This window comes from Coffea arabica, chromosome 9e (assembly GCF_036785885.1).
Source record: "Coffea arabica cultivar ET-39 chromosome 9e, Coffea Arabica ET-39 HiFi, whole genome shotgun sequence".
NCBI lineage: Eukaryota > Viridiplantae > Streptophyta > Magnoliopsida > Gentianales > Rubiaceae > Coffea > Coffea arabica.
Window position 1 is genome coordinate 40096850 of NC_092327.1, and position 16430 is coordinate 40113279.

The 16430-nt window shown below is 38.7% G+C and overlaps 2 protein-coding genes across 2 annotated transcripts; one reads left to right on the forward strand and one right to left on the reverse strand.

Annotated features, from left to right (window-relative positions):
- Window positions 1-2099: 2099 nt before the first annotated feature.
- Window positions 2100-6302, reverse strand: LOC140014842 (phosphoglycolate phosphatase 2-like). Its single transcript, XM_072066387.1, has 11 exons — window positions 6051-6302; window positions 5841-5908; window positions 5232-5324; window positions 5041-5112; window positions 4373-4444; window positions 3737-3796; window positions 3599-3651; window positions 2920-3017; window positions 2724-2823; window positions 2484-2587; window positions 2100-2377 (listed from the first exon to the last, which is right to left on the reverse strand). The coding sequence occupies exons 1-11, from the start codon at window positions 6187-6189 to the stop codon at window positions 2277-2279; spliced, it is 960 nt and encodes a 319-aa protein (XP_071922488.1). The 5' UTR covers window positions 6190-6302; the 3' UTR covers window positions 2100-2276.
- Window positions 6303-8673: 2371 nt separating this feature from the next.
- On the forward strand, window positions 8674-13896 carry LOC113708079 (farnesyl pyrophosphate synthase 1). Its single transcript, XM_027230541.2, has 12 exons — window positions 8674-8994; window positions 10057-10081; window positions 10278-10393; window positions 10500-10586; window positions 10682-10798; window positions 10882-10970; window positions 11608-11659; window positions 11770-11865; window positions 12414-12458; window positions 12565-12654; window positions 12735-12806; window positions 13521-13896. The coding sequence occupies exons 1-12, from the start codon at window positions 8863-8865 to the stop codon at window positions 13647-13649; spliced, it is 1050 nt and encodes a 349-aa protein (XP_027086342.1). The 5' UTR covers window positions 8674-8862; the 3' UTR covers window positions 13650-13896.
- Window positions 13897-16430: the final 2534 nt, after the last annotated feature.

The window sequence follows — 16430 nt, forward strand, 5'->3', positions numbered from 1 at the left end:
AATTTTATAAAATTTAGCACCTTTTTTTTTTTTTTTTGGGTTTTTGGGGGGAGAATCTCGCTCGCTCGCTCTCTCCAGAGATCTAAACCTTTTTATTGGTTATTCTGTAAGTTTCCAAAGGGTTTAATTAATAATTACACCCTCTACAGCGAGCGTTGCTCCTCCGCCCCCTGCTAGCTAACACTACATCGTGGTTGGATTGCAAGTCACGGATGTACGACGGACAAGAAGAGATTGACTATCAGCTCCAAATTTCAGGCAAATAGAAATTGGCCATTCAATCAAATACTAGTACAATTGAAGAAGAAGAAGAATAATGCGAGCTTTGTTTGGATAAATAATGTATACCATCAAGAAAATAAGCAAAGAAGCTACCAAAGAATGACGAGTACACATGAAGAATGAACATGCATGAAGAAGGGTGTTGTAATGGAATTAGTAGCGGAGGGAAGTTGAGGAGGAGGAAACTAAGAGGGAGATGGGCAGGTATAATAATAGATGTGATAAACTACTTATGCTGGTGCCGCCGCTGCTCCCCTGACGGCCATTATTAGGCAACACCACCGGATGTGTACCCGCAGACCCTCCGGCTCCACCTCCTGAATTAGTGTTCCCATCGTCGTCTCCCCCTCCTCCTCCCACACCTCCACGAGATGCACCTCCGCTGCCACTTCGCCCACCAGCTCCGCCTCCACCACTTCTGCTGCCGCCACCACCACTACTGCTGCCACCCCCGCTCTTTCCTCCGCTAGCACCAGTACCACCACCACTGGTGCCTCCTCTGGCTCCTCCTCCACCAGCGCCGCCCCCACCCGCTGCAGGAGCCAGGGCAGTTGCTAGGACAATGCTAAGGATGGTAAGGAGCAGCAGGAAATTGTGACGGCAGTGCATTTTGCAGTTGTAGAATGTAGACCCCCCGGCCGAATGCTGTCCTGTCCTGTCCCTGGTGGTGGTTACTAATCACAAATATAAATATTTTTGACGGAGATGAGTTTGTAGGTACAAAATGAAGGACAGGAATGATTGTAAGTAAGCAGTACTAAATTGATGCGCCTTTGGGCTTGATAACATAGGTATGCATATACACCTACATATATGATATATATATATATCCATCATATCACAGTAAGTATTATCACATGATATGGAATAATCATTGAACAATTCTGTGGTCTACAGACAGCACACGCGCTCGCGTGTCTCCGTTTATTGACTCCTAATTACTGGTATTTTTATAAATGACTCCCAATTAATTACGTGCGACTTTAGCTAGCTCCCCGTGTACAAGTGTCGTAGTTGTAGAAGCAGTACTTTACTTGTCAAAGATGATGATGTACAAGTCGTAGTAGAAGCAGTACTTTACTTCTTACCCAAAAAAAAAAAAAAAAAAGTACTGTGCTTGTCAAAGATGATGACGACGACGACGTTGGTCGCGTCCCCACGCCGACATTCCTGTGGATTCTGTCAAGGGAAAAAAGAAGGCCATGGAATGGATAGATAGAATCCCCTGGCACATAAACTTGGGTTTTCTGCTGGGCTGACTTTGCAATCAAAAAACAACATATGGGGATGCTCCAATACCCAATGCCAGTTGTGATTAAATCACACAACAGTTTTTAGTCAAATTTACATGATATATTGGTACTTACTTAAAAACCGTACATTTTGTAATTTTGGCCTTAGTTTTAGATCCAAATTGGACGGAATCATTAACTACCGCCCAGACGGTGTTGTAATTCCTTACAAACTAAACCAAACCACCTACGGCTGATGATGCTGCGACATATAGGAATGCTACTCTATAATTTTATGACTTACACCCGCCCATGTTTCCAAACCAAAATGTCCAGTCTCAGAAAACCAACCACAAGAATGCAGATATATAGCAAACTTTACACCGGCACGACGCATAATACATACTTCTAGTTCTAGCTGGCTCACAAATCTATCGGCCTCTTCAATGGCTCAATCCAGTTCTTGGCTGTCGAAAATTGTCAAACAAATAGTGCCTTGTGCAGAGAAACCGTTAGTTATAGTAATATTAATATGTCTTGTTAATTTAATTTGGGTAACAACAGTTTAATAGCTATTCACATCCATGACAAATGCAGCACAGCTGTGAAGGTCGGATTGTATATCAATCAGACAAGGAAGGAACGAATCCCACATGTCAAAGCCATTCGGATTCAATTAGTTGCTTCTTTTTCAGAAATGAATGCTTGTTTAATCAACTAATTTCTTAATGCACAGATGATGGAAAGCACAATGCTCCCCAACTACTCCAGAACTAATTTCTTAATGTCAGACAGCTTGCTCGTGTAATAATCCGGTCGGATGTGATTTGAGGAATCTTCAAGAGTCGATAGATTTGTCACACCTGCAAACATTTATAAACACAGTAGCGTCACCTTCACGATGCGCAAGCTGCTAACCAATCTCATCATATGATCAACTTTAACCCAATTTTGAGAAAAAATACCCACCTGAAAGTACAAGCAGAGTTCTGCATCCAGCATTCTGTCCAAACAAGATATCAGTGTCGAGTCTGTCACCTACCATACACATTCTTGAAGTGCTGATGTTGAACCTGAAAAGGCAACAGTGTGCAAAATTTACCCAACCCCTGCTTACGCAATGGCTCTTGTACCCACATTTAAACATCTAACCAAATGACGTTGACCAATAAATCCATTTGTGCTTAACAGCAGAAAAAGTTGGCATACTTTTTAAGTAAAAACTTCATCATAAAGGTCGATGGCTTCCCAACCACAATGGGTTCTCTTTGAGTGGAACCACAAATGGCTGCAACCATACATCCTGCACCTGAAACCCAAAATGACCATTTAAAAATCAGGCAAACCTACTACAATTTTCATATTGTTCTCATCCTACTTAACAAAGGTAGATGTAAAACAATACCAGGCCATTCTTGCAAATCAGTCATATGTCCCACAGCATCACGGTTTGTAGCTATAAAAAGGCACCCTGGGTTCTCACGTATGCAGAGAGTTCCATACCTGCAGGTCATCACCGCCATTAGTTTATTAGTACTTTTAAGTCCACATACTCTCCCTCACACACACACACACACACCAACTAACAGAGACAAGCCTATCAACCGGAGTCCATTATGCCACTTGAATTATTATCTGTTACTGGAAGATTTGCAATTACTTCCAAAAGCAATAATAACTGAATGTGTCCTGGGGAATAATTCTACAATCTGGTTGCCCTTAAAGGGAAAGTATCAGCAGCAATATCTGATTACTTAAGCAACTTAAATACGTTCAAATTGAGAGGCCATAGAGACGAGCAATCGTGTCAAGTGAACAAAGATTCACCATTGAGAATTACCATGAAAACTCTGATTAGAAGTTACAGGTCCTTGCTAATTGCAAATAGAAAGGACCAAGGACTACACTTACGTGTAGGAAGACACAAAGACGTGGGCATCCTACTTAATCATGTCCAGTAGACGCTTAACCAGGTGATTGAAGGAACCTCGAGAAGATGGAAGAGAGAATTTTTCCCGGGGGGGGGGGGGGGGGGGGGGGGGGTGGGAGAAGAGCAAAGTTAGAACAGGGGATGCGAATTTTACTGTAGTTTGTAGTAGTTTATATATGGGTCGAGTCCAACCACAACAGCTCCAACCTGGATTAGAAATTTCACTTTTATGATCCCAACAAAGCATAAATAATCCAATCTTCATTGTTCTCAAGGGATTGATATTACATACACTCTTATCATGTTCAAAAAGACAGTTTGCCTCCAATTCCACCGTCTTTTTCCCATCTTCCTGCCAAAAGATAACACAATCATTTAGACGAAGCTCAAAAACCAGCAAAAAACAATTGCTTAAAAAAATATTGGAATACTGCAAAAGATTCTTTGCTCTTTCAATCAAAGAATGGCTGAAGCACAGATAAAAGACACCCCATCAACAAGAAATGGTGGATTTCCTGACTCTTAAAGTCGCATAGGATTTCCAAATGAGCAATAATTCCTCCTTTCACTAACTCCCACATCCTTTACTCATATTCCCAATGCAAGAATCTAATTTTTTTTTTTTAATCTTTGTAAATCAAGAACTTCATCTTTATTTCTTCCCTAACAAGAAGGCGCTTAATATTATTCAACATGGCCAAAACATGAGGAGAGTTCCAAAAGCAGCCTTCTCAACTTCCTTACAGTGATGTGAGAACGAAAGAAAAATTATTCATCAAAAGTTTCTGCAGCAACAATCCCAATATTTTCCTCAAAAGTTGGTTAAACCAAGCATGATTTCTAAGCAGATAAAATACAAAGTACAGAGCTCTGCCAAATATATGACAAGTTATCATGAGTACAGAAAGAAAGACAAATTGGAGCTTACTGGGCCACCAAGACCCACAAAACCAGCAAGTTCCAGTTCATCCAGTATGCCTTCCCCACCTATTACATACACCTGCAAATTCAAATGGATGGCAAGCTTAATATCTTGATCCAAGTAGTAAGAGCAAAAATTATGAGTTGAAGATTATTATAATAGTGGAATTCAGATGTAAAGAAGCATAATTATCCGACTGCAGCAATAGAATGTCTGGCAAGACTATTTATAGGAGGAACTCAAAGCAGTTCAGAAGAGCCAGAACTTCTACTCTTTCGTTGGAGTAAGTACTGGATGCTTTTGGCTAGAGCATTTTATGGAAACAAGGGCATATCAAATTTTCAATTAGCTGATAGCTGATAGAACCAAAGATATCTACTTTTAGTTACTTATATGTGTTAATTGCATAAGTAAATTTGAGTTTATTTGTCTCTCAAACTTGCAGCATCCTGTAAGTATCGTTCTAAAGCACCAACTAAATGAATAGATCTTGCACAGGTGGCTGCAGCAATAATAAAATCTGCTATGGTATTGAAATAAGTAATCTTATCATCCTCTAATCCATGATTCTTACCTAGCATCAATTCATAAAGAATGCTGGCAAGCCTTAGCATTAAAAGCACATATCACTGGAATGTCCTAATTTAAACTCCGTATTTAGGATGAACACTAACCTTCTTTTCTTTAGGGAAGTCATTAACTTTCAAGAACATAGCAGCAGCAAAGGAGGAGGAGAATATCTCGTCCTGTAAGTTGCAAGAGAAGTTCTTATCATGTATCCATCAAGTGCATTTAATAATAATAATAATAATAATACAAACACACACAATAAGCTCCAAGAGAAAAATTGATTAACACAACAAACCTCAGTAACAGTGATTCCTAGGGAATGGAACTTCTTGGCGTATTGCCTTCTTGATTTTGTGGAATTGTTCGTCACAAAGACCAGCTTCTTCCCCTGCCACCACATGTTTGATAATTATTCTTTTCACCCCGCCATATAAATAAATAGAGCTCAATCCAACAGAAGCATTAATGTAGAGAAACCCAAAACAACAAAAGCTACATAACCTTTATGCCTTTCGGTGTTTATCTGGGGCAGGCCACAAAAAAGAAAGAAATTTATTTCACTGTATTTTCTCATTCAATGATGGAAGTATATAATAATGTTGGCGGACTAACACTAAATAAGAAGCCTATCACTGAATCAAGATCAAATCTTTCTTGAAGAATAGAAACATCTGTGCCAACTGAATAGTATTTAGTGAAGTATCAATGGACAACGCAAGAAAGCAGAAGGAATTCAATTCTTTACAAAAAAGGAAAGAAAAGAAAAAGCTTTTTCTCATTCTCAAAAAATTCAAAAATAAAAAAATAAACCGGAAAGAAGTGAAAACATAATTCAGGGTGGAGGTGGGGGATGGCAGAGGAATACTAAAACAGAGAGAACTGAGAGAGAATAGTAAGTAGGTACCATAGAGCGGAGCATATCAAGAGTGTCACGAACACCATCAATCAGAACATCACCTCTCCAAATCACACCTATAAAGTATTATTATCAAACGAATATTCGTTATTCTATAACACAAGCTGAGGTAATCCAATAACGAACACAAAACAATGCATGCTGTTGTACACTTGCACTGCATATACAGGAAAGAAAAAAAAAAGTGGAAGCACAGACCGTCACAGTCGAAGAGAAAAGCATCGACGGAATGAAGGAGGTCTTTGACGTCGTTGGGAGTGAGGGGCTGATGTCCGCATTCTGCTGCCGCGGAGGCTGCTTCTGGTCCATCTCCTCCTCCTCCTCCTACTCCTTTCATTTCCAGTGATTCCGCCCGCCACCGCTGACGGAGCGTGGGGCCAGAAAGAGTTAAAGGTTGCGAATTGCGATGGTATTGGTTTGGACCCCTCCAATTTATTATGACATACCACAGACCCCCTTTTGTTTTATTTTAACCAAATAATCGCTGTACCCCTAAGGATTGGAAAATTATACTCCTACTTACTCCGGAGTCCGTGCTACTGCTACAAAAAATTAACGCCAACTTTGAATGGCTCCTCCATTTACATGTACCCAATCTTTGGCGTGATAAAGCCCATCGCGATGGAAATAGTCAAACTAACACTACTACTACTACTACTGCGTTGTGTGGCTTGATGCTATCAAATCAGATTTGAAGACTTTTTGAGATTGAGAAAAATTCCAGTTTTTTATTTGAAAGTCCCATATGTCTTTTGTACTAGTTTGCAATTAACTAACTCCAATGTGGTTTTTGTTTGAATGGAACAACGGAAGGCATCATGGGAAGAGTAATAATGCTTTATTATTATTATTATTATTTTTTTTTTTGGGGGTGAAGGAAGAGTAATAATATGCTTGTGAGTAGAGCTGTTAAGTCAATCGAATAACTCGTTAGAGCTCGACTCATTAAGGCTCGAGCTCGAAAGATGCTCGTTTAGTTAAACAAGCCGAGCTTACTCGGCTCGTTTGATACTCGAGTAGTTCGTTAGAGCTCGTTAATGAAGGATATATTTGTCATTTTAGAAATCAAAATTATAAAAATTAAAAATTATAGGTTTTTATTAAGGTTAATTTGCACGAACTCAAACTCGAGCTCATGAACCTCGACTCGTTTGTGATCGAACTCGAGTCACATGTACATTTAACGAGCCGAATTCGGACACATTTTAAAACTCTTTTTCCTAACGAGCTCGGCTCGAATTAAACTCGAGTCGAGCTCGGCAGCCAAATATTCGGCTCGATTAACAGCCCTACTTTTGAGAGAGGAAGATTAGATGGAAGGACCAAAGTCGGAGAGAGATCCCATCAGGTTCTGAGTGATAGTGTAGAGCGTTTGGAAGATGAAGGGAAGAGTTAAGACATAGATCCAAACAAAAAAGGAAACAAGACGCCGAATTCTCTGATTGATTCTCCCATGCCCCATCCTCTCTATCACCATCATCCACCAAACAAGACGCCGAATCTATCTCTTCAGTTCCCTCGTTTCTGCCTCCCCTCCCTTTCTGCAATTGCCTTTGGGAATGAATTATTATAGTTCTTTAATTTTTTTTCTTTTTTGGGGGCTGAATGAACTCATGAAGTCAATCAAGTTAGCCAACCTTTTTTTTGGTTGAAATCGTAAGTAGGACTGTAGTGTTGCTGCGAATTGATGACCCCGGTGGTTATAGCAGAGTACGATGGTTGCTAGGTACCTAATTTAATTAATTAATTAATCCCGACAACGGACGACGTGTCAGACGGTGCGAGGAGTGGTGGTCGATGATTTTGAGGATCTCTCTCTCTCTCTCTCTCTCTCTCTCCCATTCCCATACAAACAGCGGATTCGGGTACAAGTACAACTCACCGAACTTTCCCCTTTCATTAACGGTCGCCAGCAGTCTGCACGGCACTGGACTTCACTGGCTTTTGAATCGATTCCCCTGCGTAGCAGTAGCACTTTTTTATTTTTTATAGGAAGAAAGAAAGTGCTGAATGAATCAACTCCTCTATACTACTAGTACTTGCATACGAGGTGATTGGGGGACAAGCACATACTTCCGTGGCCCATTTCTGTTAAAAAAACACTTAGACCACAATTTTGACCAAATCCATCCCGGGGTGGTTGTATGCGTATTTCCTGTTGCAAACTGCAACTGGCCAAGCAAGCAGTCCTAATTGATTCTATCTATGGTATGGCCAGCATACGTCCGTAACCTTGTGTTGAATTGCGGACGGACCGTAATTCACATGTTTTCTTTTTTTTTTTAGAAAATAATTATTGTATAATCTATTCTATTTTATACTAGAGGAAGAAGAGGGACGACATGAAGAGGTCCAGGAGTAATTCAGAGAGAACTCAATCACCATCGAACCAGACAGATAAATTACGCATCCATCTGAATTTTTTTATACAAATTCACTTAATATAATAATTGATGAAGGGTAGTATTTGGATCTTGACCTTGCAACCTACCGAAATATACTAATGCTTTGGCGGTGGCAATTCACGTGTTTTCCACTCCCCTGAATAGACCCTCTCTGCGCGAGTGTGTGTGAAAATGTCGTCAAAAGTACACAAAAGGGGACCCCAAAACCAAACTGCCGGCTCCCTCCCACCCAACGAGTCTGCTGACGCTGCCTCCTGCCTCCTGCCTCCCGCTCCTATATGAAGCAGCAGCGGTATTACTACTCCACTGCTAAACTCACTCCAATTTCCATTTTCCACACACTGCTAGCAAGCAGCATTTTTGTAGAAGTAGTACTACTCGCTCCAACCGGAGGAGAGAAGAAAAAGAGAGAGAGACTCGGACGGAGAGAGCCTCCTTGCACTCTCTCGCATATCTTGCTTCTATAAGCACCATTCTGATATCCTCCTTCACACTTCTTTCTGCTGATTCTCTCTCTCTTTTTTTTTTTGTTCTTTCCCTCTCAACTAGACTATTTATTACCTTCCCTTCCAGACTCTCAAAAAATAAGCAGCCAAACCAAACAAATGGCTAATCTCAACGGGACAACCTCGGATCTGAGGACCACTTTCTTGGGCGTCTACTCTGTTCTCAAATCTGAGCTCTTGAACGACCCTGCTTTCGAGTGGACTGATGATTCTCGCCGGTGGGTCGATCGGGTTCGTCCTCTTTCTTACCCCCCTTCATACCCCACGCCTCATAAAATGTGTCAGCTTCTCCTTCTTCTTCTTTTTCCTACGTCTTATTCCAGGATCATTCGACAATGTTGACCGTCATTTGCTAAACCGATTTGCGATGTTACCAATAATGCCTTCTTAACATCAAATTTTGCGTCCTTTCACTTTTCATGTTCTCTTGCTGACCTGTGATTGGAGTTTCTCTAAAAACCCGTCATTTTCTTTAAGCAATGCATTTCCAATGATCAGAACAAAGCAAAAGTCCGTCTCTTTCTCGGTGATCATAATGCCACTCGCTGGATTTTCTTTTCTCTGCTCTATTTGGTCCAGAAATTTCACTGACAAAGAAGAAGATATCAAACTCAAACAACGGACACCCTTTATTTATTTATTTATTTATTTTATATTTTCGATTGCCATCGATCGCGGAGGCAAATCAAGTTTCATAGCGTTAAGGAACGGCATAGGTCTTTGTTTGATGATGTTGTTGTTTTCTCCATCAACATATATTTCCTTGTTGTTTGAGATGCCTTGCTCATTCTTTTAAGGAACAAATGGCAGTCTTTGTTTTCGGATGCTGATTTCCAACTTCTCCTTTTAGAAACTTGTGTTGTTTCACAAAGTTGTAACATTAATGATTTCTGAGATCATGGATTTGTAATTCTATGAATTCCCTAAAAAATTCTAGTGCTTTTGAGATTCCACTTAGCATGATACCCTGCTGATTTTTTGTTGCTGTCACTGAGCTTTATGCTATTCCCCTTTCACTATGCTTAGCTTTTTTCTTGCTTTACCGTGATTCCGTTACAAATTGATTTCTTTTTTGAAGCTTAATTTTGATCCATCTTGGGGGTTGTCGAGAATTTCCCATGGATTGGCCTTCCGTTCCTCATTTTCTTTTCCGTTATTAATGATGAAAATTTGCTCTCTCTCTCTCTCTCTCATGTGCTTGCACTTACATTTGCGTCTGAGCATATCCATCTTCAGAAAATGCACTTCTTTGAGTACTTGCTTTAATTTCTTATATTTTTAATTATGATGCAGATGCTGGACTACAATGTTCCTGGAGGTAACTGTTGATCTGATCACTTGGGAGTTATTACTTATCTCTAGATGGCAAAGCAAAAAGGAAATGACAAAGAGGGCCAGTGGTGGGGGGAGGGGAAGGGAGTTGGCAGGAAGGCTCTGTTTGCCTTTTTCTTGTGTGGTGATTTGCAGAAAACCATTTTTCCCTGAAATGCTCCAAAATGTATTCCGTTTTGCAGGAAAGCTGAACCGAGGTCTGTCCGTCATTGATAGCTACAAACTGCTAAAAGAAGGAAAGGAACTAACTGAGGATGAGGTGTTTCTTGCTAGTGCTCTAGGGTGGTGTATTGAATGGGTAGGTCAATGGTAATCCTACTTTTCTTCTTACTTTGATAAATAGAATTCATTTAGTTGCTTCACAGTGCAGAGCTCTGATACTCTTGAGTTTGCAAAATTTACAGCTGCAGGCATACTTTCTTGTCCTCGATGACATTATGGATAATTCCCACATTCGGCGTGGTCAACTTTGTTGGTTCAGAGTGCCAAAGGTTTACTTCAAGGATGAAAAAGATTTACATAATTCTTCATTAACTCCAATAAAGTTCTTTCGTGAAACTCTTTTTCTTTTAACTGCAATTGTTAGGTTGGTATGATTGCTGCAAATGACAGTGTCCTACTCCGTAATCACATCCCTAGAATTCTTAAGAAACACTTCAGAGAAAAGGCTTACTATGTAGATCTTCTGGATTTGTTCAATGAGGTAAACCAAGTAAAACATGGACCCTGCTCCATTCAGTTAAACTGCTATTGCATTCTAATGTCCATCGTAGTTTTGAATTGCAGGTGGAGTTCCAAACTGCTTCAGGGCAGATGATAGATTTGATTACTACCCTTGAAGGAGAAAAGGATCTATCTAAATACTCCTTGTCACTGTGAGTAGATGAATCTGCCTAACTCTTTCATGTTCAAATCCCATAAACTAGTTGCACTTGTTACCTGCAGTTAACTTTCCGCAAAAAGGAACTGATTAACCTACCGCCAATTCTTTCTATTTCTGGTTTTTGGGGAACCATCGATGTACTAGAACGACATGTAATATTCTGTATTCCATTTGAAAGTATGGGGTTTTCCACAGAGGAAAACTTCTTTCATCCAGCAATCAGAATTAGATCTTTTTAACAGGAGTTTTCCTCTTTGAATTTATTATCCTGGTATACATCAGAAATGGTTATACTTTTTTTTTTTTTTTTTTATATTACATCTGGGCTCTTTTTCATATCCTCACTCTAGGCAGATGGTATTGTATATTGTGTTGCATTAGGTCTCATCATGTTGTAAATGCTTTTTGTTGACAAACCTGAATTTCAACTATTTTAGGCAGTGGTATTAGGTAGTTTAATTTGTCCAATACTGTATCATACATGCACACATCTCTATTAAGTATACAATCCTTATCGTGGGAATGGTGATTTTCCACATTTGGCTGACTTTTGAGCCTGCTTTGAATTATTTTGGATGATGTGAGATGTAACATATTGTCCTCTGAACTAATATTTGTTTTTCATGCAGCCACCGGCGAATTGTTCAGTACAAGACTGCGTATTATTCTTTCTACCTTCCTGTAAGCTAATGTCTACCTTTTCAATGATTTTGCCCGATGAAATAGAGTGATTGACATTCAAAAATTTGTCAAGGTGAATAACAATCGTTTTGTTATTATTTACCAAATAGGTTGCATGTGCATTGCTTATGGCTGGTGAGAATTTGGACAACCATATAGATGTAAAGAACATTCTGATTGACATGGGAATATACTTTCAAGTTCAGGTAAATACTTGTTTGTCTGATGCAATCCTCTACTCTAAGAGTTTTATAATTGATGCAGTTCTAGTGAAACATGTGTGGACAAAGTTCTTTTGAAGTTATCTTTTGGAAGGGATGGGAGGTAAAGAGGTGAAAATTTTGTATTCTTTTTGTCTTTTTTGCTCTCTCTCAATGGCGGGGAAGGGAGCTTGAATTAGGGTATCTTGGCTACCATTGTCAGCATACTTTCCCATCTCTGAAGGATTTCGAAACAACACTTCTTAATTTTACAATGGTTTGTCAAGGTCAAACCGTGTCTGTAGGAGCACACTTTTGAATGTTTCAAAGTTATTCGTAGCAGAATACTACTGTTTTCTATTCTGGTAGATTAATAAAATCTTCTGGCTGGATAGACACTCTATTCAAGCAGTTACACCTTACAGTCCAGAACATGCCAAAATGGGAAGTTATATTGCGGACTGGATAAGCGTCAAAGGTTTCACTTCACATACAAAACATACATGCAAACACTTAGCCAGAAGATTTTTCTGACTGTGTTTTCACCCTGTCAGGATGACTATTTGGATTCTTTTGGTGAACCAGAAAAGGTTGGAAAGGTATAAACATTTGCACAAATGAATGCCATTATATTCAGAGTTTAATGTTCTTATACAACTTAGCAACTTACCAGCTGGGATACCTTACTTCGTCCTGTTGTCACAGATAGGAACTGATATTGAAGATTTTAAATGTTCTTGGTTGGTCGTAAAGGCACTAGAAAGATGCAGTGAAGAACAGAAAAAGATTTTATTTGTAAGGATGCATGCCTTATTTCTTGGCAATTTCTCTGCTTAAAATTTAGGATTCCCATTTAAAGCTGTGTCCACTTCCAGGCGCACTATGGAAAGGCAGATGCTGCTGATGTTGCAAAAGTCAAAGCTCTATACCACGAACTTGATCTCCAGGTTTGAACTTGGATTCTTCTCATGGAGAGATGATGCAAAAACTTGAGGATATTAAGAATATGCTAACTTGTTTTGTCGAGGCTTTAAGTTACTAAACGACAAATTTACTTGTGGTTTCAAACAAAGAATTTAAAATTGTACCATCATGAGGGGGAAACCTGATCCTGCATGTTTATAAAAGGTCCAGTTCTTTGCGTTAGGTGAACACACTTCATTTCTTTATGTCTAGACTTAACAAAGAGCTGAAAAAATTAACAGAAGATTTGGCTTCAACGTTCTGAATGTGGAAAGTTCAAGTGAGAGAGTGAGAGTACCCACCTTTCTGTCGTGCCAAAAGCCAGGGCCTTGAGGAAATCTTCTTCTGGCTCGCGTGACTATAAAATATGCCTATTGGATGCTTCATCTTAGGTCTCTAATAATTAACATTGCTCTAGGTTGGGGTAAGCCCCCTTCTTTGGGCTTGATCTTGCTAATATTTCCTCAGATCTCTACTATCATAATAGGTTATGAAAGATGATTTAGTGTAGGAACTATGGACCTCAGAACTAATGAAATTCTGCAACTTGAATATGTTCTCAAGATTATTCTGTCACTGATACTACTCTGTTTTGTACATTTAGTTGTCAGTTACGATTATTGTTGTGGTTCTCATTCTCGAATCAGCTAAAATTATTCTCGAATTAGTTTTTGGAATTCAATTTGCAACTCTTTTAGGGCGTGTTTGCGGAATATGAAAGCAAAAGCTATGAGAAGTTGACAAGCTGTATTGAAGCTCATCCCAGCAAAGCTGTGCAGTCAGTGCTGAAGTCATTTTTGGGGAAGATATACAAGAGGCAGAAGTAGAAAGGATATTCCCAAAGAATAAAAGCAAAAGAGACTTGGCATTTGGTATCTAATTGTTGAACAGGGGAAACAAACACTACTTGTTCTTGTTGATTTTTAGGATCAGCTTCCACATTATTATTATTATTATTTTTTGGTGTATTCTTGTTGTTTTGGCTTTGACATCCTTGGCAAAGGGATGAACGGTATTCAGATGTAGAAGGCAGCATTTATTGAGGCAACAATGAACGAACCTTAAAGTTATTCATCTATTTGTCTTCTCAAATGACTGATGAGTTTTCGTGAGCTGCAGCTGTAACCATACCATACCGTTTCCTTTCTGTTTTTTTTTTAAAAAATATATGCTAGAAGGTTTTGAAAACTGCAAGGCCAACTTTTCAAGGTGAAGAATGGTGCTCCTTCCAGTTCCATATGCCTGATGAATAATAGTAGGTTATAATGATCAAAAGAAACTTCTTCGTCTTTCCGGTTTGCATACGTAATTCATGGAATCGGGAACTCGCCCTTTCTTTCAAAGTCAAAGTCATTTGCATCAATAATTAATGTATCCTGAGATGACTACTGCAAATCTTGTGGCTCAATTTTCCAACCTGAGCTGAGGGGAGCTTTTGTGGAAAGAGCTTTTGTGTATTCAAGAATCCTTTGCAATTAATTAGCTTCCAAATACAAGCACTACCACCATATCATATACTGAAACCGCAAGTATTATTCTTTTTTTCTGAAAAATTGAAAGGGGAGCAGGGGGTATGGAATCGGGGTCTGAACCTTGGCTTCAACACGCGGTTTATTTACGGTAGTCAAAGGAATGGATTCCATGAAAGCAGCAGTAGTATTAATTATTAATTATTAAATGAGAGAGAATGAAAGAGAAATGGAGATGAGACATTTCCTGGCAAGTAGCGCAGCGCGCCACAAAGTCCACATTGGCACCTAAAGTCCGAGTCCGGTGTTGACTTGTCTAAGCTGTTTTCCTCTTTCCCTTTTGGGCTGCTGTGTTTCGTTATGTTTTAATACTAAATATTATTATTATTATTAATATGCAGCTAGGACTGTCAATGGGGCTGGGCCAGCCCGAGCTCAGCTCGCTCGGCCTGACAAAAAGTCCGATGAGCCTGATCATTTAGTGAGCCGGTCTGAGTCTGAGCCTAAAAATTAGGCCCGAATTAAATGTGAGCCGAGCTTGGACCTTATTAGGCTCAAACCCGATATAGGCTCGACCCTTTAATTACCTATATATATAATATTTATATCTTGCTATTATGTATAATTATATATCCAAATATATTATTACTAAATACTAAATATATACATAAATTACAAAACACAAAAATACATCTAAAAACTCTTTCATGAGCTTTCTTGAGAGCCAATATTGGTAATGCATAACTAAATCTCTAATTTTTCTTATTGGTTGAGTAAATTTTTGTATTAGCATAATATTGGTTGATTTTTTTTTGGTCTACAAACACAAAAATCATCAAGCATATTTGGATTTAAATCACAAGATTATAAAAAAAGTTTCAACTTTTAAAGATGTATTGGCTTATGATCACATGTTTTATTACTATTTTTCTTGCATTTTGAATGGATTAAATATAAATATTGTTGAAAATTTTTTGGTTTATATACATTTTAAGAATTATTATTTGTTCATGTTTAGTTTTAATAGTATAGTCTTGTAAATGTTAAATTAGTTTTACAACTTAATAGTTGTAGTAATTATATTAAGAAAATGAAGGAGTAATAAGTGAGTTTGGGCTAAACCCGATTAAGGCTCACAGTCCGAATATTATGTGAGATGAGTATGAGCTTCACATTTACGAACCCGAAACTCATAGCCCGAAACCCGAAAATGATTCAAATTAAATGAGCTGAGTTTGACAGGCCTATATGCAGCAAATGTGAGAGTATTTCTTCGTCACCGGCGGCTTTTAGTACTAGTACTTTTCAAGTTATCTCCTAATCCTAGTGAATAATATTATTGTTAATTATGTGATGGTGATATTCTCCTTTCCTTTTTTTTTTTTTAAACAAAAAAATTATGTTATCTAGTCAAGTCAAATGGACACCCTCTGCCTCTCTCAAAAAATTGCATACATAAATAAGTAACATTCCAATTTCTAACCATTGATTTGGGAGTAATATTCTAAAGCCATCTTTTTGATTGATCGACCACCCACAAGTAGTCCACAACACATGATGAAGAAAGGACTGTTCAACATCTACACCCCCCCCCCCCCCCCCCCACACACACAAAAGAAAAAAGTCCTCTATTGAACGCGTCAAAACAAGCACACACACCCGCATTAAACGTATCGTCTAGAACAAGCCTTTTTGGTCAAAACACACAAATCCATCCCTACTTAAGTTAATACTACTGATTTAATTTAAGCAGTTTGTGATGATGATATTAAGTTAGACCTTAACATTATTATTATATTGTACTACTAGATAAGACCGTATAACTGCATTACTCACTCACTGAAACGGAAATTTAATTTTTTTCCTTTGGGCAAAACATACCCAAAAGGGAATTTTTCTTGAGACAAGAATTGGGAATTTTTCATGTTGTTTAAACTGAAGACAACATATATAATTCAAGAATGGTTTCGTTTTAAGTGGGCCATGGATGATAAGATTTGTGTATGGATCATGGATGGTATGTGCAACTGTAGTAGTTTATTAATTAATTGCAGAAAGTCCGAAGATGTCCGTACGTAAGGTTCAGAGGGAGGGCGCGTTGTTGTTAATTAATTTGGTAAATTCCAAATTCGCAGTCCC